Below are 23,952 nucleotides of genomic sequence, written 5' to 3'. Positions count from 1 at the left end.
TTTCTAGGCCTTTAATAAATTTTTGTTGTCTTCTCTCTAGTCTTCTTCTGGTTTCAAGTTGTTATATTTGAAAATTGCTAGACTTTTATTCAGATTTACTAGAAAGATACCCTACTAAAATCATCGGCTTAGTTACCTAGGACTGCTAGTCCTTTTCTTACCAGTGTTTAAAGTGTTCCTTTATCATGTATCTCTGGAGTAATCATTATTGCTCACAGGGACTGGGCGCACGCCTGTAATCCCAGCACTTTGAGAGGCTGAGGTGGGTGGTCACTTGAGGATAAGAGTTCGAGACAAGCCTGGCCAACATAGTGAAACACTGTCTCTACCAAAAATACAAAAAATTAGCTGGGCAGGGTGGCACGCTCCTGTAATCCCAGTTACTTGGGGGGCTGAGGCACAAGAATCGCTTGAACCCAGGAGGCAGAGGTTGCAGGGAACCAAGATCACACCACTGCACTCCAGCCTGGGTGACAGAGCAATACTGTATCTCAAAAAAACCCAAACTAGTACTTCTCACAAGATGTTGATCGTTTAGGAGTGCTTTTGGATATAAATAAGTGTAGCTTAGATCTAGAGAGGTGGGTGATCTCAGAGGAGGTAGACTTGGCGTTTCCCCTTGCTTTTTATACTGTTGTTAGAAGGTTAACAGCCTGATACCATTAAAGGATAGTCTTGAGCAGATGTAGTGGCTCACGCCTGTATTCCCAGTACTTTGGAAGGCCAAGGCAGGAGGATCACCTGAGGTCAGGAGTTAGAGACCAGTCTGGGCAACATAGTGATTCCTTGTCTCTACTACAAATTTAAAAAATTAGCCAGGTGTGGTGGTTCGCACCTGTAGTCCCAGCTACTCAGGAGGCTGAGGGAGGATTGCTTGGGTCCAGAAGGTCAAGGCTTCAGTGAGCCATGATCATACCACTGCACTCCAGTCTGGGTGACAGAGCAAGACCCTGTCTCAAAAAAATACACATAACCAAGAAAAGGTTTAGCAAATTTTAAGCACTGTATCAGCATTTACATGAATAGTGAATGCCTAAGTCTCAACTTTTCGTAAAAGGGTATTTATGTAGCAAGATCTCTTTTACCAACACTTTATTAACATTGTTCCTATATTACTTTATGGCAGGAGTCACTAAACTATGGTTAGCCGACCATCTGCTTGTTTTTATAAAGTTTTTTTAAGACACACCATCCCCTTTGTTTACATATTGTCTATGGCTACTTTTTGCAATACAACAGAAAGCTGAGTAGTTGTTATAGCCTATACGGCCCACAGTCTTAAAATATTTACTATTTGGTCCTTTACAGAAAGGTTTGCTGATCCCTGCTTTTTAGTATCTTTTGTCTGTCTTACTTTTGTGCTTTGTATTTCAGATATTTATATACATTTCATTTCTTTTCTTTTTTTTTTTAAGGTGGAGTCTTGCTCTGTCACCTAGGCTGGAGTGCAGTGGCACGATCTTGGCTCACTGCAACTTCCACCTCCTGGGTTCAAGTGATTCTCGTGCCTCAGCCTTCCAAGTAGCTGGGATTGTAGGCATGTAGCACCACGCGTGGCTAATTTTTGTATTTTCAGTAGAGATGGCGTTTCACCATGCTGGCCAGGCTGGTCTTGAACTCCTGACCTCAAGTGATCTGCTCACCTCAGCCTCCCAGAGTGCTGGGATTACAGGCGTGAACCACCACGTCCGGCTACATTTCTTTTCTTTCATACAAGACTCTAGTCTGTAAGACCTAGGATTCAGATTTATCCTTATTTCATTCCTAACTTCTAACCATGAAGCTTCTTCATACGTTGTTGGAGCTTAGTATTTATTGAGTAAACCCATGTATATATTTTAATTTTTAACAGTATTACTTGAAAAATATAAAATAGATTTTAGGTATTTAGAATTCAAACTTTTTGCCAATATAGACTGGCCTGTCCAGGGAGAATCATAGGAAGATTCCACTATGTTTATGGGTTTTGTTTGTTTGTTTGTTTTGAGACGGAGTCTCGCTCTGTTGCCCAGGCTGGAGTGCAGTGGCTGGATCTCAGCTCACTGCAAGCTCCGCCTCCCGGGTTTATGCCATTCTCCTGCCTCAGCCTCCCGAGTAGCTGGGACTACAGGCGCCTGCCACCTCGCCCGGCTAGTTTTTTTTTTTGTATTTTTTAGTAGAGACGGGGTTTCACCGTGTTCGCCAGGATGGTCTCGATCTCCTGACCTCGTGATCCGCCCGTCTCGGCCTCCCAAAGTGCTGGGATTACAGGCTTGAGCCACCTTGCCTGGCCTGTTTTTTTTGTTGTTGTTGTTGTTTTTTCAGAATAGTCTTATCTAGTTAATTATTCCATGGTGGAAAACATTTTCTGCTTTGTTAAGCCATCTACTTAGAGATTTCTTCATGGCCAGGCACAGTGGGCTCACATCTGTAATCCCAGCACTTTGGGAGGCTGAGGTGGGAGGATTGCTTGAGCCCAGGAGTTTAAGACCAGCCTGGGCCACATAGTAAGACCTCATCACTACTATTTTAAAAATGATATATATATATGTAAAAGAGAGCATCCCACAACTAAAGACCACTTACCAAACTCTGGTACATTCTGGTCAAGTATGGTGGCTCATGCCTGTGATACCAGCACTTTGGGAGACTGAAGTGGGAGAATAATTTGAGGCCAGGACCAGGGGCAGTGGCTCACGCCTGTAATCCCAGCACTTTGGGAGGCTGAGGTGGGAGGATCGCTTGAGCTCAGGGGTTCGATACCAGCCTGGGCAACACACCGAGACCCTGTCTATACTAGAAATTAAAAAAAATAGCTGGGTGAGGTGGCACGTGCCTGTAGTCTCAGCTGCTTAGGAGGCTGAGGCGAGAGGACCTCTTGAGCCCAGGAAGTCAAGGCTGCAGTGAGCAGTGATCATACCACTGTACTCCAGCATGGGCAACAGGCTGAGACCCTGTCTCAAAAAAATAATAGTTGAGGCCAGGAGTTTGCGACCAGCCTGGGCAACATAGTTAGACCCTGTCTCTACCAAAAAATTATTTTAAAAAAACAAAAAACAGCCGGGCGCGGTGGCTCAAGCCTGTAATCCCAGCACTTTGGGAGGCCGAGACGGGCGGATCACGAGGTCAGGAGTTCGAGACCATCCTGGCTAACACGGTGAAACCCCGTCTCTACTAAAAAATACAAAAAACTAGCCGGGCGAGGTGGCGGGCGCCTGTAGTCCCGGCTACTCGGGAGGCTGAGGCAGGAGAATGGCGTAAAAACCCGGGAGGCAGAGCTTGCAGTGAGCTGAGATCCGGCCACTGCACTCCAGCCTGGGTGACACAGTGAGACTCCGTCTCAAAAATAAATAAATAAATAAATAAATAATAAAAAAACAAAAAACAGGCCAGGTGTGGTGGCTCGCACCTGTAATCCCAGCACTTTGGGAGGCTAAGGCCGGTGTATCGTTGAGCTCAGGAGTTAAGACCAGCCTGGGCAACATGGCGAAACTCTGTCTCTACCAAAAATACAAAAATTAGCCGGGCATGGTAGCGTACACCTATAGTTGCTACTTGCTATACTATGGAGGCTGAGGCACAAGAATCGCTTGAACCCGGGAGGTGGAGGTTGCAGTGAGCCAAGATGGTGCCATTGCACTCCAGCCTGGGAGACAGAGCGAGACACTGTCTCAAAAAAAAAAAAAAAAAACAGGGCCAGGCGTGGTGGCTCACACCTGTAATCCCAGCATTTTGGGAGGCCAAGATGGGCAGATCACGAGGTCAGGAGATCGAGACCATCGTGGCTAACACTGTAAAACCCCGTCTCTACTTAAAATACAAAAAATTAGCCAGGCGTGGCAACAGGTGCCTGTAGTCCCAGCTACTCGGGAGACTGAGGCAGGAGAATGGCATGAACCTGGGAGGCGGAGCTTGCAGTGAGCTGAGATCGCGCCACTGCATTCCAGCCTGGATGACGGAGCAAGTCTCCGTCTCATAAACAAAACAAAACAAAACAAAAAAAACAAAGAACAGTAGCCGGGCGTGGTGGCATACGTCTGTAATCCCAGCTACTTTGGAGGCTGAGGCAGGAGAATCGCTTGAACCCAGGAGGCTGGAGGTTGCAGTGAGCTGAGATCATGCCACTGCACTCCAGCCTAGGTGACAGAGCAAGACTCCGTCTCAAAAAAAAAGCCTTCTATAGCAATCCTTGACCTGTTGGCCACTTTTTTTTATATATTCTTTATTTCTCAGTAGCTGTAATTTTAAAGTATGTTTTAGTAGCAGAGAGAAGAAACTTAAATAGCAATTTCCACTTAATTATTATTTTCCTCATTTCTTTTTTTGAGACAAGGTCTCACTCCTTTTGCCCAGGCTGGAATGCAGTGGTGCAATCTTGGCTCACTGCAGTGTCGACTTCCTGGGCTGAAGTGATCCTCCCACCTCAGCCTCCCGGGTATCTGGGACTACAGGCATGCACCACCACACCCAGCAAAATCATTTTTTGTAGATGCAGGGTCTTGCTGTGTTGCCCAGACTGGTCTTGAACTCCTGGCCTCAAGTGATCCTCCCAAAGTGCTGGGATCACAAGCATGAGCCACTGTGCCTGACCTTATTTTCCTTATTTTTTAACCAACCCACTCTGTATGCATCTCCATACCTGTAGTTTAATTGAAGTAATAGGAATTATTCATCAGGAGAGGTATTTGAGCAGATGAGTAAGGAAGGCTTTGTTTTGTTTATTTTGTTTCTAGGTGTTTTGTTATTTTGTTTCTAGGTGTTTTGGCTATAGGGGCCCCTAGGAGTAAAGAATCACGTAACATTTCTTATTTTTTCTTGCATACAGGATATATTTTGGGGAAGTTCAGCTGAATGGCTTAGGAGAAGGTATGTATCAAGGTTGAAAAACATTCTTAGTGTTCAGAGCTCGCCTAACTTCAGAGATGAGCTTTGTTTCTGCTTGTTATAATATGTAGATTGTCATCTTAATATGCATAATACAAGTAAAGAAAAGATGAGAATGCAGGTAGGTGGTCCAGGTTACCCCGATCTGCCAAGGGTAACCAAATAATTTTTCCCAAGGTTCCAGGAACTCAGTTTTCTTTCTTACTCTTTATAAAACTGTATATTTTCCTAATTTTTTACAATGAAGATGTTAAATGTTTCTGGTGAACACCAAGAATTTTGAAAAATTGGAAATGAAACCAAGAAAATCAGGAAAGCTTTGTCTCAAGTGTCACTTGCAGAGGCCTGGCTCTTGACTTAGCTGTGGAGTGGCAGCTTGGGTGGAAGGCAGTTGCTTCTTAAATTGAGGTGTTTGTGTGACATTCTAGTGCTCCTTCACTGTCTTTTTTAGCATGTGATGTATCCTTTGCAGGGCTGGTTAGTAGAACTTTCTCAGGCCTTAAGACTAACAGTTATTTTATCTCTTTGAAGGTAGCTTTATCTATAAATAGAGTGCTATTTCCCCTGCCAATATTGGCTCGATGTAGAATACATTGAGAGGGAAGGAACCTATATATATACACACACACACACACATCGCGAAATTAAGGCTGCTACACTTAACGTGCTAAGTGGATAATGCCAGAGATTACACAGTAGGCCAAATAATTCAGGGAAAAACGTCTAGGGGCAGTGTCAGTATTCTCTGCAAAAAAAGCTAATAATGTATCTTTTCTCCTAGGCTTCCAGACAGTTCGTGTTGGGACAGTGGGCACCCCTGTGGGCACCATCACTCTTTCTTGTGCTTACAGAATTAACTTGGCATTCATGTCTACCAGGTGAGGAAGAGCCCTGGAATCCAAAAGAACTCTTCCAAAGATAGTTTTTTTTCCTCCTAAACTTTAAGACTAAACCTACAATGCAGCTTTGCTGAAAGCAGTGCCTTCAGAAGAATAAAATCAAGAAAGAGAGAGCACAGTTGCCAGATTGGAGAATTTGAGTGTCCCAGAGCCAGTTTGTCCAGAACGTAGGATTGGTGGTTTATATTTAGGGATTGTGATAGTTAAAGCTGTGGTAGTGCCTGCCAACAGATACAAGGTGAGGGGCCCTCTGAGGACTTTGTGGGGGCTGGAAAAGCATTCTAACAAATACTGGAATCTGCTTATTGTATTACAGGCAATTTGAGAGGACCCCACCTATCATGGGGATTATTATTGATCACTTTGTGGACCGTCCCTATCCCAGCTCCTCTCCCATGCACCCCTGCAATTACAGGTGAGGAATGTGAAAAGGTGCTCTCCCAAACTGCAGCTGGGCAGAAGCATCCATCCTGCACAGGTGCATAGAACACCTTTCTCAGCACTCACTCTCCAATGGGCAGGGGAGCACTGATGGAGACCCCACATGGAGAGAAATCAAATGGGCTAGTTTCCCTTCTTTCTGCTCCCTCTTAGGTACACCAAGACTTAGTGTATACAGACTGTCTCAGAAAATTCTTGGGATATTTTGGATCTTGATGTTAGTGATAAGACTTTTCTTGGTGAAACCCCATCTCTACTAAAAATACAAAAATTAGCTGGGCATGCCAGCGTGTGCCTATAATCCCAGCTACTCAGGAGGCTGAGGCAGGAGAATTGCTTGAACCTGGGGGGCAGAGGTTGCAGTGAGCCGAGATTGTGCCACTGTACTCCAGTGTGGGCTACAGAGTAAGACTCCATCTCAAAAAAAAAAAAAAAAAAAAAAAGACTTTTCTCAGTTACAAGTTACTTGGAGCCTTAGAAGAATGGCAATGATTTCTGGAATATCCTTGGCGGATTAATTGGTTTTCAGGTTACCATCTGGCACATTAGTTTTATATCAGAATAAAATGCCTCCAGGTCTAGAACTCAGAAAACAGGGGTTAGAATAGATGTATATCAGGAAGGATAGTACCTTTATGTGATAGACTTGTGAAACTGAATAAGCTTGTCTTTAGGGTTTAGATACTTGTTTCATGCAGTCTCTACTACTGATAATTCTTTGAAAACCCAGATGTGAGCTCCACTACTGGTCTGGCTTAAGAAAATGCTCTCTCAGACCAGGCATGGTGTCTAACGCCTACAGTCCCGGCACTTTGGGAAACTGAGATGTGTGGATTGCTCAAGCCCAGGAATTCGAGATCAGCCTGGGCAACGTGGCGAAACACCGTCTCTACCAATTTTTATTGTTACTGTTTTGTTTTTGAGATGAATTTTGACTCTTGTTGCCCAGGCTAGAGTGCCGTGGTGTGATCTTGGCTCACTGCAACCTTTGCCTCCCGGGTTCAAATGTTTCTCCTGCCTCAGCCTCCCGAGTAGCTGGGATTACAGGCATGCGCCACCACACCTGGCTAATTTTTGCATTTTTAGTAGAGATGGGGTTTCTCCATGTTGGTCAGGCTCGTCTCAAGCTCCCGACCTCAGATGATCCTCCTGCCTCGGCCTCCCAAAGTGCTCACTCACAGGTGTGAGTGAGTCTACCAATTAAAAAAAAAAAAAAAGAAAATGCTCTCTCAAATAATAGGTCAGGTAAGATGTTTGCGTTTAAAACACAAAACAGGCTGCACGCAGTGGCTCACACCTATAATCCTAGCACTTCGGGAAGCTGAGGCAGGAGGATTGCTTGAGCTTAGGAGTTCTAGACCAGCCTGGGCAACAGAGGGAGACCCCTGTCTCTACAAAAAATTAAGTTAGCTGAGCGTGGTGGTAGTTCCTGTAGTACCAGCTACTCGGGAGGCTGAAGCAGGAGGATTGCTTGAGCCTGGGAAGGCTGCAGTGAGCCACGCCACAGCACTCTAGCCTGGGTGACAGAGTAAGACCTTGTCTCAAAAATGAAAAACAAGAACAAAACATTGTCAAACCTCTGAATGCCACTCTCTGGAATGTTTGAAATTATCGAGGACTCCACACGCCTTTCTTGCCAGTACGAACTGTGTGAAATAGTTCTTAGCACAGGTCCCATCCCTATCTAATCAGCTTTTGTAGCCTTTCTGAAAGACTGCCACCACCATAAAATTCATTATTTCTTTCTTTCCACTTTAGAACTGCTGGTGAGGACACTGGAGTAATATACCCATCTGTGGAAGACTCTCAAGAAGTGTGTACCACCTCTTTTTCCACCTCCCCACCATCCCAGGTAGGGGGAAGCAGGTTCTGGGTGATGGTTGTTATTTGGTGTGTATATGGGCTTTATGAAATGGTGTCCAAATTTAGCTACAATCCCTTTTGGTAGTGGTGGTGATTGTTTCAAGGGGATTACTTTGAGGGGTAAGGGAGAGCCTTCTTGTCCAGAAGATAGTATTTCTAGTCTGTAATTATTCATAATCTTCGGGATTACATTTAGCCCTTACCTTCCTGATGACATCTTAAAATTCCCTAGAACATCAGTCACAGAATTCCAAATGCATTCTGACACCAGAGATTTTCTCTGACTTACACTTGTTAACTTCATAGCTACTTCTCTATCGAGTGGTAAATTTCATTTCTAATAATGGAAGAGGCCCCAAAGAGCCAAAAATTATTTAGCATAAAATGCCAGGGAGAAACCAGTAATACAGCTTTTCTTTATAGGTGATACAGATTTCTGCTTGTGTGTATTCTCTATCCAGACATTTTTAACCATTAACTTTTCCACTTCAATCAGTCTTCAGTGGCAAACCCAGTTTCATAAAACAGGCTCCAGGCCAGGTACGGTGGCTCACGCCTGTAATCCCAGCACTTTGGGAGGCTGAGGTGGGTGGATCTCGAAGTCAGGAGTTCGAGATCAGCCTGAGTAACATGATGAAACCCCCATCTCTGCTAACAATACAAAAATTAGCCAGGCATGGTGACGTGCGCCTGTAATCTCAGCTACTCAGGAGGCTGAGGCAGGAGAATCGCTTGACCCAGGGAGGCGGAGGTTGCAGTAAGCCAAGATCATGCTACTGCACTCCAGCCTGGGCGACAGAGTGAGACTGTCTCAAAAAAAAATAAAAAATAAAAAACCCCACAGGCTCCAAACACTGTTGTCAGCTTCCCCAGAGAAAGCACCCCTGTGGTCTTGTGTAATGTGTGTAGTGCCAAGGCAGCTTTGGCTAAACAGTGATTTTTGCAGCTGGCTGAATTGCAGGGGCACATTTCTTGCCTTCTACCACAAGTCACACATCCCCAGCTTCCTTGCTTCCAGATTCCTCTTTCTGCCTGCATTGGCTTAATTGTTGCTCTCCTCTTTCACTTTCATATTAGGTGGTTTCTTCTAGACCTACCGCAGTTCTACTTGCCTTTAAATCAGCCCAGATTCTCCCATTTCAACTTTTTATTTGGGGGACCAGACAAATTCATTAGCTGTCCATGTGTTTTTATTTACTGTTGTTGGTTTTTTTTTTTTTTTTTTTTTCAATTTTTCTTTTTCCCTTTTTTTTTTTTTTTTTTTTTTGAAACAGGGTCTCACTCTGTTACTTAGGCTGGAATGCAGTGGTGCAGTCATGGGTCACTGCACCCTCGACCTCCCAGGGTCAGGTGATCCTCCCACCTAAACCTCCAGAATATCTGGGACTGTAGGCATATGCCACCATGCCCAGCTAATTTTTTGAATTTTTTGTAGAGATGGGGTTTTGCCATGTTGCCCAGGCTGGTCTTGAACTTCTGGACTCAAGTGATCTGTCTGCCTTGGCCTCCCAAAGTGTTGGGATTATAGGCTTGAGCCACCACACCCAGCCCTTCTGCGTTTTTTTTTTTTTTTTTTTTTTTTTGAGACAGGTTCTGGCTCTGTCGCCAAGGCTAGAGTGCAGTGGTGCAATCTTGGTTCACTGCAGCCTCCGCCTCCCAGGCTCAAACCATCCTCCCACCTCAGTCTCCCAAGTACTGTCTTTGTAATTCCAAAAATTAAAAAATTTTTTCCATCCTTGGTTGTTGGAAGAAATATTGGATCAAAGCCATAGTTCTGCTGGGCACAGTGGCTCACACCTGTAATCCCAGCACTTTGGGAGGCCAAGGCAGGCAAATCACAAGGTCAGGAGTTCAAGACCAGCCTGGCCAACATGGTGAAACCCCTGTCTTTATTAAAAATACAAAAAATTAGCTGGGCGTAGCGGTGGGTACCTGTAATCCCAGCTACTTGGAAGGCTGAGGCGGGATAATTGCTTGAACCCGGGAGGCAGAGATTGCAGTGAGCCAAGATTTCTCCACTGCACTCCAGCCCGGGCAACAGAAAAAAAAAAAAAAAAAAAAGTCATAGTTCTGCAGGGCTCAGTGGCTCATGCCTGTAGTCCCAGCACTTTGGGAGGCCAAGGAGGGAGGATCACCTGAGCCCGAGGGTTCAAGACCAGCCTGGGCAACATGGTGAAACCTTGTCTCTACCAAAAATACAAAAATTAGTGGGTGTGATGGTACAAACCTGTAGTGCACCTACTTGGAAGGCTGATCTGGGAGGATCGCCTGAGCCTAGGAGGTTGAAACTGTAGTGAGCTGAGATCGTACCACTGCACTCCAGCCTGGGTGACAGAGTGAGATCCTGTCTCAAAAAAAATAATAAACTCAATTGTAATCTGTTTCAAAAGCAAGAGTTAATGTCTGTTATTGATGTTGTAAAATCCATGGATCACTATTGTTTCTATTGTCCTAGTTTGTTTAGGGTGAAAAAGATTCTTGTTCTAAAGTTGCCAAAACAGTTTAGTTTGGGGGTTTGAGAATTGTCATTCCCCTGCTCTCATGAACATGTGTAGGCATGAATGTCAGCATTGATCTGGTCAGGGGAGCTTCTTGTATGCTTACTGACACGGAGTAGCATTGACAAAAAAAGCAGACAAAGACCTACTTTCTTTCTAGTGCACATTAATGGAAGCAGGGTTTTTTTGTTACTGTTTTTAGGTAATTAAGTTGTAGATATGTTGAATATTTTTCTTTTTTTTTTATAAGCTCATCCCAAGCTGTTCTAAAAGATACGTTAAATTTAAATTTCAGTAAGCAGTTCTGTTTTACAAGTAATAGATTCATAAATAATAAAGTTGTAACTTGTGAGATATGAAGGATGGTGAGACTGGGCCTTAACCAAATCAGTTTGTCTGTTTCCCTGATACAATGGAAAGTTGAACCTAAAAGTAAAGGGAAGTTTAGTAGTTTCTGCACCTGATGTTTGCATCAAAGTTTGTATGCCTATGTGACTAGAGACTATCTTTTTTATGGTAACTCTTATTGTGTCTTATTGCAGTATAAAACTAGATCACGCCAAATTCTTATCAACAGTCTGCACTCTATAAGTGAGCCCTGTCGTTACTCCCTGGGGACCTCTGATCAAGGCTGGTACAATTTGGTACAAAAATACTCAATTTTGAACCTAATTTCTCTCAGCGGTAGAGAGACAATCATTTGCTGTCATTTCTCCTCATTCTTGTTAATATTGAAGTAGTATTTTTCTTAGTGACTTGCATAATTACTTAATTCAGCAGTTTCTATTGGAGCTTTTGCTGGAGTCCAGTAAATATATGTTGTTGGTTTTGCCAACAGTATAAGGATCATTGTGCCATTTGGGCACAGAGTTGAGTCTAGAAGTGAACCTACTATGTGGCCTAAGGTCCTGCCTCCAGTTCTAAGCATTAATTAGCTAATTGGTCAGGTTTATAAATGGAACAACAGGCCGGGTGCGGTGGCTCACGCCTGTAATCCCAGCACTTTTGGGAGGCTGAGGTGGGCGGATCATGAGGTCAGGAGATCGAGACCACCCTGGCTAACATGGTGAAACTCCATCTCTACTAAAAATACCAAAAAAATTAGCCGGGCATGGTGGCAGGCACCTGTAGTCCCAGCTACTCGGGAGGCTGAGGCAGGAGAATGGCATGAACCCAGGAGGCGGAGCTTGCAATGAGCCAAGATCACGCCACTGCACTCCAGCCTGGGCGACAGAGTGAGACTCTGTCTCCAAAAAAAAAGGAACAGCAAGACCCAAAATAATCACCATGACCATAATCATTATGCCCCTAAGTAGCTTTGAAATCATGAGAGTTTTCAACATGCCCCAGCTTTTTACTTCATCAGGTTCACCTACGCCACCAGGGACTATAAGAACTGCATACACACACCCCTGCACACCCACTTGCCTTCCCTGGAATGACGTAGGAAAGCGTGCATCTGAGCTTCTTAAAGTTCCAGCCAACAAATGTCAGCTATTTGAAACTGTCCTGCAGTTTCTGGGTTTCCTGAAAAAAGCTTTCAGTTGAACATTACAAGCCCCGCATCCTTATTCATCTTCAGGACACCTTGCATCTGCAGTCAGGCCCTTCTTTTGGAAGCTGCTATCTGACTTCCTCTCTTTTTTGAGTAGAGACAGACCAATAGTTGACTCAAGTTTCTCTGTTTTGCCAAGTTGTAGCCAGCTCACCTCAGCTTTGTTTTCTAGCTGCTCATCAGGGAGACAGGCATACATGGAATGCCCTGAAATAAACATCACTGTAGGGACCTTCCAAGTTGTCCCTTTGGAAAGACAGCCCCACGCCCTCGCCCTGCTTCACTCCTGACTCCAGTGTCGATTCCAGCCTCTCTTACTACTGCCCCTTCCAGAGTTTCTTCACTTCTTTCTCAAGTTCCTTTTCTTTTCTTTTCTTTTGTTTCTCCTGTCTCTGTGTGTGTCTGTGCACAGTGTGTGTTTACTGTCACAAAGGCACATTTTCAGACCCCTACTCCTGTGGTGACGGACACCCTGAGGGTCCCCATGGCAGGACTGGCCTTTTCCCATCAAGTGAGTCCATAATGGGAAGAAGGGGATATAATCAGATGGCATACTTTTATTTTAAAATTGTAAATAAATTACAGGGTGTAGTTACTTAAATGTCCCGAGTGTTCTTTGGGATTATTTTGAGGCTTGGTAATAGATTTTAATAGGACACAGCCACGGCCTAGCAGCCCAAAATAGGGAATTTTTTCATCTGCCCCTCCTCCTACCATTGATGTGAAAAATACATGGAGTTATTTATATCAGATTTTTAAATAAACAACTCACAACTGGTATTCTGTCTTTTTTCAATATAAATAGCAACATTCCCATACCCAGGGGTGATGGAGGGTGTGATTAGAGAAGATGACTTTCTGTTTCAAAGGGGCCTCAGGACAAAGGAGAGAATAAAATGACTTTGGAGAACCTGATTTCGGCTGCCAGTTCTGCCCAGGCTTGTGCTCTACACATCTGCTGGGCTTAGCACTGAAACAGTTAGCTCAGCCCCTGGGAAAACGGGGAGAAAGGAACTTATTTGAGGCCTTTGGGAGGCTCCACAGCTTGGAATCCCAGTCCCAGTACAAACAAGTCTGTGTTTTCTCCTCTGATAATGGCCTGGTATGTCCCTAACCCTATCACGTCAGGACCCTGCACTGTGGGCATGTGGGTGGGAGCCGTTCCTCATCTCTCTGCTGAGCCCTCTTGTTTGTCACGCTCTGGGATTGCCTATTTTTTCCTTGTCTTTCCTCTTCTCTTTGTTTTTCTCTTGCTTAGCTCTCAAGCTCTCGCCTTTCCTATCAGCCTGCTGCCCTGGGCGTTGGATCAGCTGACCTGGCTTATCCAGTAGTGTTTGCTGCTGGCTTAAATGCTACACACCCTCACCAGGTATCTTTAAAGATGGGGAGGATCATGGGTTTCCAATGCTGCCTCCCCTGCCCGGAGGCAGTTGAGGACTTTGTCTAGGAAGAGGGATATGTTCTAAGTGCTATATTCTGAAGCAAAGCTCTTTTGTAACTTCAGAGACCTAAAGTGACTCTCTGAGAGGAAGGTGCCTGTTAGAGTTCAGAAAGGAAAGGCTTTTCCAGGATTTTTCCCCCTTTCCTTTTTCATCTGTAGTCATTACCGTGCATTTCTTCCATTAACTGAGTTTCAGAGAGGATAAAGATCCAGGGATTACTGCCCACTTGGTGGCAGCGTTGGTGATGGAAAAGTCAAAAGCAGATACTATCATGCTAGAATGTGAGGTTGCCCTCCTGCCTGGCATGCCATGATTCACTGTCTCTTTCCATTTTCCCCAAAGCTGATGGTTCCTGGGAAGGAAGGTGGGGTACCCCTTGCTTCCAACCAGCCTGTCCATGGTGCCCAGGCTGACCAGGAGAGACTGGCAACCTGCACCCCTTCTGACGGAACCCACTGTGCTGCCACACCCTCTAGTAGGTGAGTTCACATTTTGGCTCTGCCTCTGGTAAGGCTGGCCAGGGGCCTGGGCTCCCTGACACATGTGCTTATTTAGTATCAGTAGAAAGTAACTTTCAGCACTAGCTGGGGCGTGGCATTTGAGCCCAAAGCATGGGCTCCTGGCTAGGAGTGGTGGCTCGTACCTATAATCCCAGCACTTTGGGGGAGGCTGAGGTGGGAGGACTGCTTGAGGCCAGGATTTTGAGATTAACCTGGCCAGTATAGGGAGACTCTGTCTCTCAACAAAATTTATTTTTCCTTTTTTTTGTTGTTGTTTTGAGACAGAGTCTCACTCGGTTGCCTAGGCTGAAGTGCAGTGGCACAATCATGGCTCAGTGCACCCTCCACCTCCTGGGGTCAAGCGATTTTCCTGCCTCAGCCTCCTGAGTAGTTGGGATTATGGATGCGTGCCACCACACTTTGCTAATTTTTGTATTTTTAGTAGAGATGGGGTCTCGTCGTGTTACCTAGGCTGGTCTCGAACTCCTGGCTTCCAGTGATCCTCCCGCCTTGACTTCCCAAAGTGCGTGGATTTCAGGCGTGAGCCACCATGCCCAGCCTCAAAAATATATTTTTTAAAAAGAAAGAAAAACAAAGTGTGGACTCCTTGAAGTTCCCTGATAAGAATCTGATACATCTGCTGGGATGTCAGGAAGCTGGCCTGGAACTTCAGTACTAATAGGAAACAGCAGGAGCTCAGTTCTTGTCACCTTTATCTAGTAAAGGGGTTGTCAGATGTTTTTCTCTTACCCCAAGATTTGTATCCTTGGAGTCAGTCCTTAGTATTCCCCAAGGACCAGAACAGGTTGTTGACCATAGCCCTGAAGTCTGGGCCACAGTATGTCTGTGCTATAGTTGGGATTGATCTCGTTTTTCTGCTGCGTTAGAGCCTCGTGGAGAGCCTTTGGAACAACTATTTTCCTCATGTGAAAAAATGTAAAGCTTTGTGTTTTCTGATTACCGAAGTGATACATTCTATAGAACTCAAATCCTGAAGACATTAGATAGGAAGCGAACGTTCTTACGTTTCCACCCTGCAGAAGTTACCACTGTTGCCTGCTTTTTTTTTTTTTTTTTTCGAGATGGAGTCTTGCTGTGTCGCCCAGGCTGGAGTGCAGTGACCGGATCTCAGCTCACTGCAAGCTCCGCCTCCCGGGTTTACGCCATTCTCCTGCCTCAGCCTCCTGAGTAGCTGGGACTACAGGCGCCCGCCACCTCACCTGGCCAGTTTTTTGTATTTTTTTTTTTAGTAGACACGGGGTTTCACTGTGTTAGCCAGGATGGTCTCGATCTCCTGACCTCGTGATCCGCCCGTCTCGGCCTCCCAAAGCGCTGGGATTACAGGCTTGAGCCACCGCGTCCGGGCTGCCTGCTTTTTTTAAAGACAGGAAACCTTCAGAATGGTTAAGTGATTGGCCTGAGCTCACTTAACTCACAGGGCAGGAGGCAAGCAGATTCTCTGACTCCAGAGCCCCACCCCTTCTTTCCACGATGCTTTCACTCTCCCTGGGGAGCCATGGGCTGTTTTGACCTGCCCTACCCTCCCTTGATTTTGAAGTCCCCAGAGATAATGAGATTACTTTGCCTCCTCACATTCTACATGAACTTTTTCATGATAGAAATTCCTGATTTTTTTTTTTTTTTATTCCCACGGTAAAGTGGGAAGGAAGTCCTTTAGGAAGTTTTTTTGTGTGTGTGCTATGCATCAGGAAAAATAATTTGTGTCATTCCTGTCTTCTCAAACTTCCATCCTCTCCCTTTTCTCCCTCTGTTAGATGATTAAAGGCATTTTACACTCTAGTTTTCTGAGCCTTGACTCTTGGGACATGTCCAGGAGTAAAGACAGAGGCCCCTGTTGTGTGAGAATTCTTAAATGGAGGTCATAAGAGCTCAAAATTTGCACAGTACAGGTCCTCCCTGTTGGCTGGAGCCCAGGGGCCACTTGACTACACAATCCTCTGCCCACCTTGAACCCCTGTTTTTGGCCAGAGGACTTTTCCTAACCCTTGCTGCTTGCTGGTTTGGCAGCCTCAGCCATGGGCCCCCACTGCTGCTGCTTAGGCCCCCCTGTGCAGGACTCAGCTTCAGTCTGAAGGGCTGGGGAAGGAGGGAGTGGGAGCAGCCAAAGTAAATGTGTCATTCAAAGACCTTTAGTTGAGGGAGGGATGACTGGGGGCGAGGAGAGGGGAAGAAACATGGCAGGGAGCCCAGAGAACCTTAGCCCAGGCAATTTGTCAAGGGCGAAGAGAGCTCTGGCAGGCTAAGGAATCAAGTTTGGAACTAAAGAAGAAGAAAAGCTAGAACTTTTAGTAGTTCCAGGAAGTGCAGCCCTCTGCAATCAACTCAAAAGGCAGGGCAATAGTGGCATCAGCCAGACCACGTAATGCCATTTCCCCTTGATGGGCCAGTGGGGGCCAACTCCTGCCCTAGGCCACAGCCCCATCAGATGGTGGATTTATAGAGAACTAAGTTGTCCTGCTGTGGTTTGAGAATGAGTACTAACTTAACCTTTCTTCTCCAGTGAGGATACTGAAACTGTATCAAATAGCAGCGAGGGACGGGCCTCCCCCCATGATGTCTTGGAGACCATCTTTGTCCGAAAAGTGGGGGCTTTTGTCAACAAACCCATTAATCAGGTGATTTTCCTGCCACTGCCACCTGTGAGAATGTCTGAGTTCTTAGAGTAAGGCCCCACAAGCAGTTTTCTTAACCTGAAATATTAATATCTCAAAACTACATGTGTGTGTAAATTTTTCTGTGAAGAGGATTAATAACCTGTGCTACCCCTCCAGAATAAGTTAAGAACTATTCTGTGACCTTTTAAAGTCCGCCTACAAGAAAGGGAGACTAGACCTAGATACCATTTAGTACAAAAACACAACACTGCATCATTGCCTCGGCCTTATTTGAAATGAACTGGGAGGCTCCTCCTCAGCGGGGCCAGTGAAGCACATTGTTACTGCATGACTATGGGGCAGGCTTGCAACACTGAATTCCCAGGGTCCTCAGGACCCCAACCCTTGTTTATGCTGTGGGTGTATGTGATGGGGGACAGGGAGGTGAGGGAGCTTGGGGAGCCTCTAACAAGGCAGGAGCCTGAGGGGCAACATGGTCAGCATAGGTGGGCGAACTTGCTGGACCTCTGGGCTTCTGGCAGCCTGGAAGGAAGCATGAACACTGCAGGAGGGGCAGGCATGAATGCTTTTCTCCTGTGTCTCTTCAGGTGACCCTGACGAGTTTGGATATACCCTTTGCCATGTTTGCTCCCAAGAATTTGGAGCTGGAGGATACCGATCCGATGGTGAGCCCACCATTGACTACGAGTTCCCGGTAGATGGTGCGGTAGTCATTGTTATTCCTGGGCCAGAGTCACACTAATCCCCCACAGACTGTAAACCATGGCCCCTTGGCTTATGGATTTGTAGCCAGCATTAAGTTCTTCCCAGAATTTTCAGATTGTTTACAGTAACTTGAATCTGGGTCACAGCATCAGCCCTAACCCTGCCTTGCTATGAAACAGGTGAATCCTCCAGATTCCCCACAGACTGAATCTCCTCTCCAGGGCAGCCTGCACTCAGATGGCTCCAGCGGGGGCAGCAGTGGCAATACCCATGATGACTTTGTTATGATAGACTTTGTAAGTCGCCATCACCTTCCTTGACCTTTGCTGTCCCGGGGAACTAGACCTAGAAGCACCTAGTGGACTTGATCCAGATTTCCTTCATAGGGATCAGATGTGCTGGTATAGACAGAAGGGATGGACCGGTGGAGCCCGGTCTGGGGAGATATTTTGGAGGCCAATAAACAACAAGGCATTTTGTGTCATGCCTTTGGTTAAAATTCATAATCAAATTCAACTGTAAATGGAGATTTTCCACTGATATCCACTTAGGTCCTATTCCTGCCTAGGCAAGGAGTTTGAAGAAAGGGGACATAAACTTAACTAGTGAAAAGGAATATTATTACCAGCATTAGAAGTAAACAGTCTGGAAGAGAAAAGTGTAAAGATTTTGCTCCCTAAGATAAGCCCAGAAGAACCTTTTCTTTGATAATTGCTAGAAGGAAAGACTTGTTCATAGCTTATCTCGTCTGTGGTTCAAGGCAAGCTAAACTGAGTGTGTCTTGTTTTTGAAGAAACCAGCTTTTTCTAAAGATGACATTCTTCCGATGGACCTGGGGACCTTCTATCGGGAGTTTCAGAACCCCCCTCAGCTGAGCAGTCTCTCCATAGATATTGGAGCACAGTCCATGGCTGAAGACTTGGTATGGAAAAGCCTTCCTCTACCACAGTGCATCTTTATTTGATGGTCATTCCTTTGCCACAGGCCTAGGAGGCCTACCACCTTCTGTCTTCCCTGTAGTAGAAAAGAGACATACTTAGACCATTATCTTTTGATCACACTTGAGATTTGCATTGTGCCCAGAAGTCATTATCTGGAATTTGCTTGAGCTTGGTTCCTCCTTTCTCTGCACATTCTCAGCGTTACTTACATGCTCCTGTTGTTCTGTGCCTGACGTCTTCTCCTTGCAGTTGCTACCAGGCCAAGTTGCTCTGACAGCCCTTGCATTAGCTATTTAGCTTTCCAGGGAGATGCCAGTGGTACTGGGCAGAGGAGATCATGAGGTCCTGAGTGTCTGTTTTTGCCCTTTCCTCAGAGAGCTCACTCCATCATCTAGCAGTTCTCACACTTGGCCAGATGTCCTGATACTGACCATAATGACCCCATCTCTGCTTAGGGCATTTCCTCTTCCTGCCTCTGAGGGGCAGAAGAGTGCCCTGCACAAGCCACAAACTTTGGGTGCCCCATGCCAGGAGATAGCCTTCTTTGAGGTGGAATGAACACCTCCTAAATAGATACTAAGATCCTATGGTAGCTGCCCTGGATTTGCTTTAAGGAGAAAAGCATGCCCAGTAATAACAATACAGTAATAGCCAGGCGCGGTGGCTGACGCCTGTAATCCCAGCGCTTTGGGAAGCCAAGGCAGGCAGATCACAAGGTCAGGAGTTTGAGACCAGCCTGGTCAACATGATGAAACCCTGTGTCTACTAACAATACAAAAATTAGCCAGGCATGGTGGCGGGCACCTGTAATCCCAGCCACTCAGGAGGTAGAGGCAGGAGAATCACTTGAACTCAGGAGGTGGGGGTTGCAGTGAGCCAAGATTGCACCACTGCACTCCAACCCAGGTGACAGAGTGAGACTCCATCTCAGAAAAAAATGAATAAATACAGTAATAATTATTATTACCAAGGCTTTTGGGGCCAGGCACAGTGGCTCATGCCTGTAATCTCAGCACTTTGGGAGGCTGAAGCAACTGAGGCCTTCACTTGAACTCAGGAGTTTAAGACCAGTCTGAGCAACATGGTGAAACCCTGTCTCTGCAAAGGTACAAAAAATCAGCTGGGCATAGTGGCACGCATCTGTAGTCCCAGCTGCCCGGGAGGTGGAGGCAGGAGGATTGCTTGAGCTGGGGAGGTCAATGATGAAGTGAGCCATGTTTGTGCCACTGCCTCTAGCCTGGGTGACAGAGTGAGACTCTGTCTGAAAAAAATAAAAATAAAAATCAAGGCTTTTTGAGTGCCAGGCATTTTTCTTAGTGTTTTACATGAATCTTCAACAGTCGTAAGAGGTAAATTTTCTCATCCCAGTTTACAGATGAGAAAACCAACAACGATTAGCTTGCTCATGGTCACACAGACCCAGGCAAAACAAAGCTTTGTTTGATCTTAGAGGATCTGGCTCCTCAATTTAGCCTTTTAATCACCGAACTCCCCCCTATCATGACGTGCACTTGGAAGAAAGTGTGGCTCCAGTTCTCTCAACTGATGCCACAGCCATAGCCAGTTCTGAGGCCTCCCTCTCCTTTCAGGAAGCTGCACCCAAACCACCCTCAGCTCTTGGTGTGTTCAGGCCACATTATAAGCTCCGAGGCAAGAGACTCTCCAGACTGCCTTGTGGTCATGTTTAAACCCCTACTGTCAGGAAATTGTGATGGTGAAACTGCAGATGTAGCTTCTGTTCATTTAGTCATCAGTAGACACACATTTTTATTAATAGTTGATACTCTAGGACAGTTAAACTTTTCACAGTTCTGTTTTCCTCTGCTGCTCTCTTTACCATTCTCTGTCAACCTCCTCTAACTCACCCCTTCCTCAGCTGGTGTAAAGACAACAGATTCTGGCCAGGTGCAATGACTCATGCCTGTAATCCCAGCACTTTGGGAGGCCGAGGCAGGTGGATCACAACATCAGTTCAAGACCCGCCTGGCCAACATGGTGAAACCCCGTCTCTCCTAAAAATACAAAAAATAAGCTGGGCGTGGTGGCGGGCGCCTGTAATCCCAGCTACTCGGGAGACTGAGGCAGAGAACTGCTTGAACTCAGGAGGCAGAGGTTGCAGTGAGCTGAGATGGCACCACTGCACTCCAGCCTGGGTGACAGAGCAAGACTCTGTCTCAAAAAAAAAAAAATACAGATTCCTAGGCCTTACCACAGACCTGCTGCTGTGTCAGAATCTCGGGAGTATAGCGGGGCCACCTGGTTCATGTTCCCCAGGGGGTCCTGATGCCCAGCAAAGGGTGTGAAGAAATCTTTTGTAAACTCTGTTTAATTTGTAGAGCTGTACACTTCGTGTTTTATTCTAGTGTCAGTCAGATCTGTGCCAGGGATATTTCATGTTTAATTTCTGGATCATCTCACTCTTGTGGTCCTTTTCTCCTTCATTAAGTGTGTGACCCACTTGGACTCCCAAGGCCATTCCATTAACCCTCCAGCCCCTGCAAAGCCCTGATGCATATACCCTTCCCCACCCTGTGCCTACGCAGCTGCCCTGCGTTCTCCCACCTGCTCGGCCCAGCTAGAGCTGAACTTTGTCTTGCTTGCTTCCTCCCCTTTTGGGGACTGGGCTAGCTGCCTCTTCAAGGCCCTGCCTGAGTAAATGGCTCTTCCTTCTCTTTCCGGTACAGGACTCATTACCAGAGAAGCTGGCTGTGCATGAGAAGAATGTCCGCGAGTTTGATGCCTTTGTGGAAACCCTGCAGTAAAAGTATCCTCAAGTCCCAGCAGCACCCCCTTTTTGTGGCCCCAGAGGACAGGCAGCCTCCCATGCCTCAGCTGCTCCCACCCCTCATCCTGCTCTGAGCCAGGTGGAAGGGAGGCTGGCTTCTCTCATGGGGACCCAGAAGTCCCTACTCTTGGACCTCCTGGAGACTCCGTGGTGGCAGTCAAGCCCAGTGCCCAGTTGGAGAAGACTCACATGCTAGCCTTGGAGATGGGAAGACCCTTCCTATGAAAAAGCCCTCAGCAGGGCCATCTGTGTGCCCCGCCCATCACCAACTGCTTCCCAAGGATGTCATCCTGTTCCTCCTGCTGCCAGCCTCCTGCCTGGGCCTGCCTTGCAGCTGGCCCCTTCCCTGCCTGCTGTTACCATCCACTATTTGACATTCCAGCTGGTGGCCAAGAGATTGGTGTGGAGGCAGAAAGAGGAAGGAGACAGTGCCAGGAGGAAGAAGGAAGGAGTCCGTTGGCTCTCTTCATTGTCCTCTACTTCCTTCTATCTTCTTCCCCTCTTCCTCCCTCTCTTGCCCCAATGCCTGTACTTCTGGCAGTATGACAGGGCTGCTTGCCCAGGATGAGAACTCCAAAACCAGCCACTCCCACCCCTGAAGGTTGGGAGGGTCTGAGCAGCCCTGGTGGCTGCCCGTGCTCAGGTCCTCAGCTCCATGGGAGATAAAAATGGAACCCTGAATCTCTAGGATTTTGTCACTTGGAGTCACAGCAAAGTTCTTTTCCTCTTTTTCCCCCGTTGCTGCTCCTTGGTTATAGAACACGGTAAATATTTATTACTTTCAGAGAAACCAGATATTTTATAGAGAACAGATGTTTGAGGTGAGTTGTTTTTCATTGGAGAAGGTGGAGGGCTCTTCCTGGGACGGAGACCTCCTCTTCTGGAGGTTCCTGAGAATCCGGGCTGCTGCTGCGAGGATCTTCCTTCTCACCATACAGACGGCAAGATCCAAGAAGAGGGCTGGCCAGGGGCAAAGTCACCTCCCAGCGTGGCTGCACTGGAACTGACTACAGGCTTTACCTTGGACAGCTGCGTATTCCTGGTGAGAGCCTTACATCTCCCACAGCTTCTGCAGAGTGACTGACTCCATTCTGGCAGCCCAGGAAGTCCTGGGTGCTAAATGTGATGGCCACATGTAGTGGTTAGGGGATGTTGTGTGTATTCCCCCGACTGCTGGAGTACTTGTTCCTGGTCCCTGGGGCTGTCCTGTGGAGCTTTTCCTTCTTCTGCTTGGGCCTAGCTACACCTCCCTCTAACCCAGGGTCTGTACACTGCCCTGGGATTTACCAGCTGGATTGGCTCCTGGTTGAGAAACCAAAGCTGGGCGTATGATTGACTTAACCCTTCAGGTATTGTTACTTGAATAAGTTCAGTGTCTAGCCTCACCCACCTACCATCTGTCCTTTCCCAGCCTCGCTGGTAGTCCTGGCCAAGGAGATATAGGCTTACTCCATTCCTCCTGACCCACCTGGGGCACTCACTGGCAGCAGCTGTGCTTCAGTGGACCAGGTGGCTTTCAACTGCTTGTTAGTAAACTGCATGTGACACTGTTCTCACCTACAAGGCTGACCTCTGAGGACTGGAGCAGGCTCTGGAGGGGACCCGAGCTCTGCATGCTGCTGCCGCCACAGAGAACTGTTCTCAGCAGCAGCAGCAGCCAACTGGCCCTCCTATCTTTGGCTCAGAGCACACGCGTGGCTTGCTGAACCCAGGCCCAGGTGTATCGCCAAGGCCCCAGCTTTGAGAAGGGGGAAGGCCCCTGGTAAGTTATTAATGCCCCCACATTTCAGCCACTGCTCTCTTTCCAAGGCCTTGCATGGAAAGGCCTACTAGCCATTGTCCCAGGCAGCAATCTTTGGCCTCTGCAGGTGGTAGCAGCCTTTCACCAATGCTCCATCTGTGAAGAGTCTCAGCCATAACTTTGGGCTGAGCCTGGGAGAAGTAAAGCAACTGTTAAGGCCGGCCCTTGCCCCTCGGCCCTACCATAAAAGGAATAAGCCCTAGACTGACTCCTGCAGCACCCCCGGGAAAGGCTGGGACCAGCTGTCTGTCTCCAGGTAGCAGAGTCCCTCCTCCTCCAACCTTTCCAACCTACTTTGTTTGGAAATACTGAGCTACACTTCAAAATGTATTCAAGAGATTTCCAATAAATTTTTTTCTGTACTTTACAGCCTCCTGTCCTGCAGGTTGTCTGAAGACCTCGTAACCCCTTCCTCCCCACCCCTGCCCCAGTGCAGGTCTGGGAAAGGGGAGAGTGGTGCATTGGAAAGTGCAGGCAAGCCCATTTTGAGTCGGGTGTGGCCACTTAGCGGCTGTACACCCTGGGGTTTCCCGGGTCAGGAAACTTCTTAGAATTTCTCTTTCCCTAGTCCCCTGTCAGGGGCTTGTATTTGAATATTCAGTTAGAGAATGCATTTAAAATACACCCATAGTAAAATCTCCATAAAATGTAGGCCACTGTCATCAGCTCTTTATTGCTCTTACGTAACAGAACTCACCCTGGAGAGAAAAACAACAGTGGGAGGCAGGGAGTGCAGGGCTCCTCAGGCCATCCGGGGGATTTGTGGCTGAGCTAGCAGAAGAGAAGTAGCAGGAATTTAAAGGTCCATGCAAGTGTGTTAGCTGCCTTGATCTGACTGGCAGTCCCTGAGGAGCCAGGAAGAGTAGAAGAGCCCCCCGGGGGCATGTGTCCTGTCTGGCTCCTGGGGGTGGGGCTGCAGGCCTCTCAACCTGGCCAGGGCCAGCCCCGCCTCCTAATTCTCCTAGTTTGTGCCCATAGTTGGGGGAGGGAGATGATTAGTGGAGCCAAGGTCCCAGAGGTAGA

The 23,952-nt window shown here is 46.8% G+C and overlaps 1 protein-coding gene across 50 annotated transcripts in view; it reads left to right on the top strand.

Annotated features, from left to right (window-relative positions):
- Positions 1 to 23,296, top strand: part of ATG13 (autophagy related 13) — a 59,399-nt gene extending 36,103 nt beyond the window's left edge. For 9 of the 50 annotated variants that reach the window (XM_015434810.3, XM_015434804.3, XM_015434808.3 and 6 more), the window contains 12 exons: positions 4,805 to 4,845; positions 5,645 to 5,741; positions 6,079 to 6,177; positions 7,962 to 8,055; positions 12,532 to 12,630; positions 13,378 to 13,488; positions 13,904 to 14,040; positions 16,583 to 16,697; positions 17,285 to 17,362; positions 17,582 to 17,698; positions 18,196 to 18,324; positions 21,028 to 23,296. In XM_015434810.3, coding sequence (XP_015290296.1) covers positions 4,805 to 4,845; positions 5,645 to 5,741; positions 6,079 to 6,177; positions 7,962 to 8,055; positions 12,532 to 12,630; positions 13,378 to 13,488; positions 13,904 to 14,040; positions 16,583 to 16,697; positions 17,285 to 17,362; positions 17,582 to 17,698; positions 18,196 to 18,324; positions 21,028 to 21,105 — 1,195 coding nt within the window. In that variant the 3' untranslated portion in view covers positions 21,106 to 23,296. The remainder of the gene's footprint in view (positions 1 to 4,804; positions 4,846 to 5,644; positions 5,742 to 6,078; positions 6,178 to 7,961; positions 8,056 to 12,531; positions 12,631 to 13,377; positions 13,489 to 13,903; positions 14,041 to 16,582; positions 16,698 to 17,284; positions 17,363 to 17,581; positions 17,699 to 18,195; positions 18,325 to 21,027) is intronic. The other 41 variants (XM_045371752.2, XM_015434820.3, XM_045371748.2 and 38 more) reach the window with 12 other exon arrangements.
- Positions 23,297 to 23,952: the final 656 nt, after the last annotated feature.

Source organism: Macaca fascicularis, chromosome 14 (genome assembly GCF_037993035.2).
Source record: "Macaca fascicularis isolate 582-1 chromosome 14, T2T-MFA8v1.1".
In the NCBI taxonomy this organism is placed as follows: Eukaryota; Metazoa; Chordata; class Mammalia; order Primates; family Cercopithecidae; genus Macaca; species Macaca fascicularis.
The sequence above is the reverse complement of the archived record's forward strand: the minus strand, read 5'-3'. Positions and strand labels throughout refer to the sequence as shown.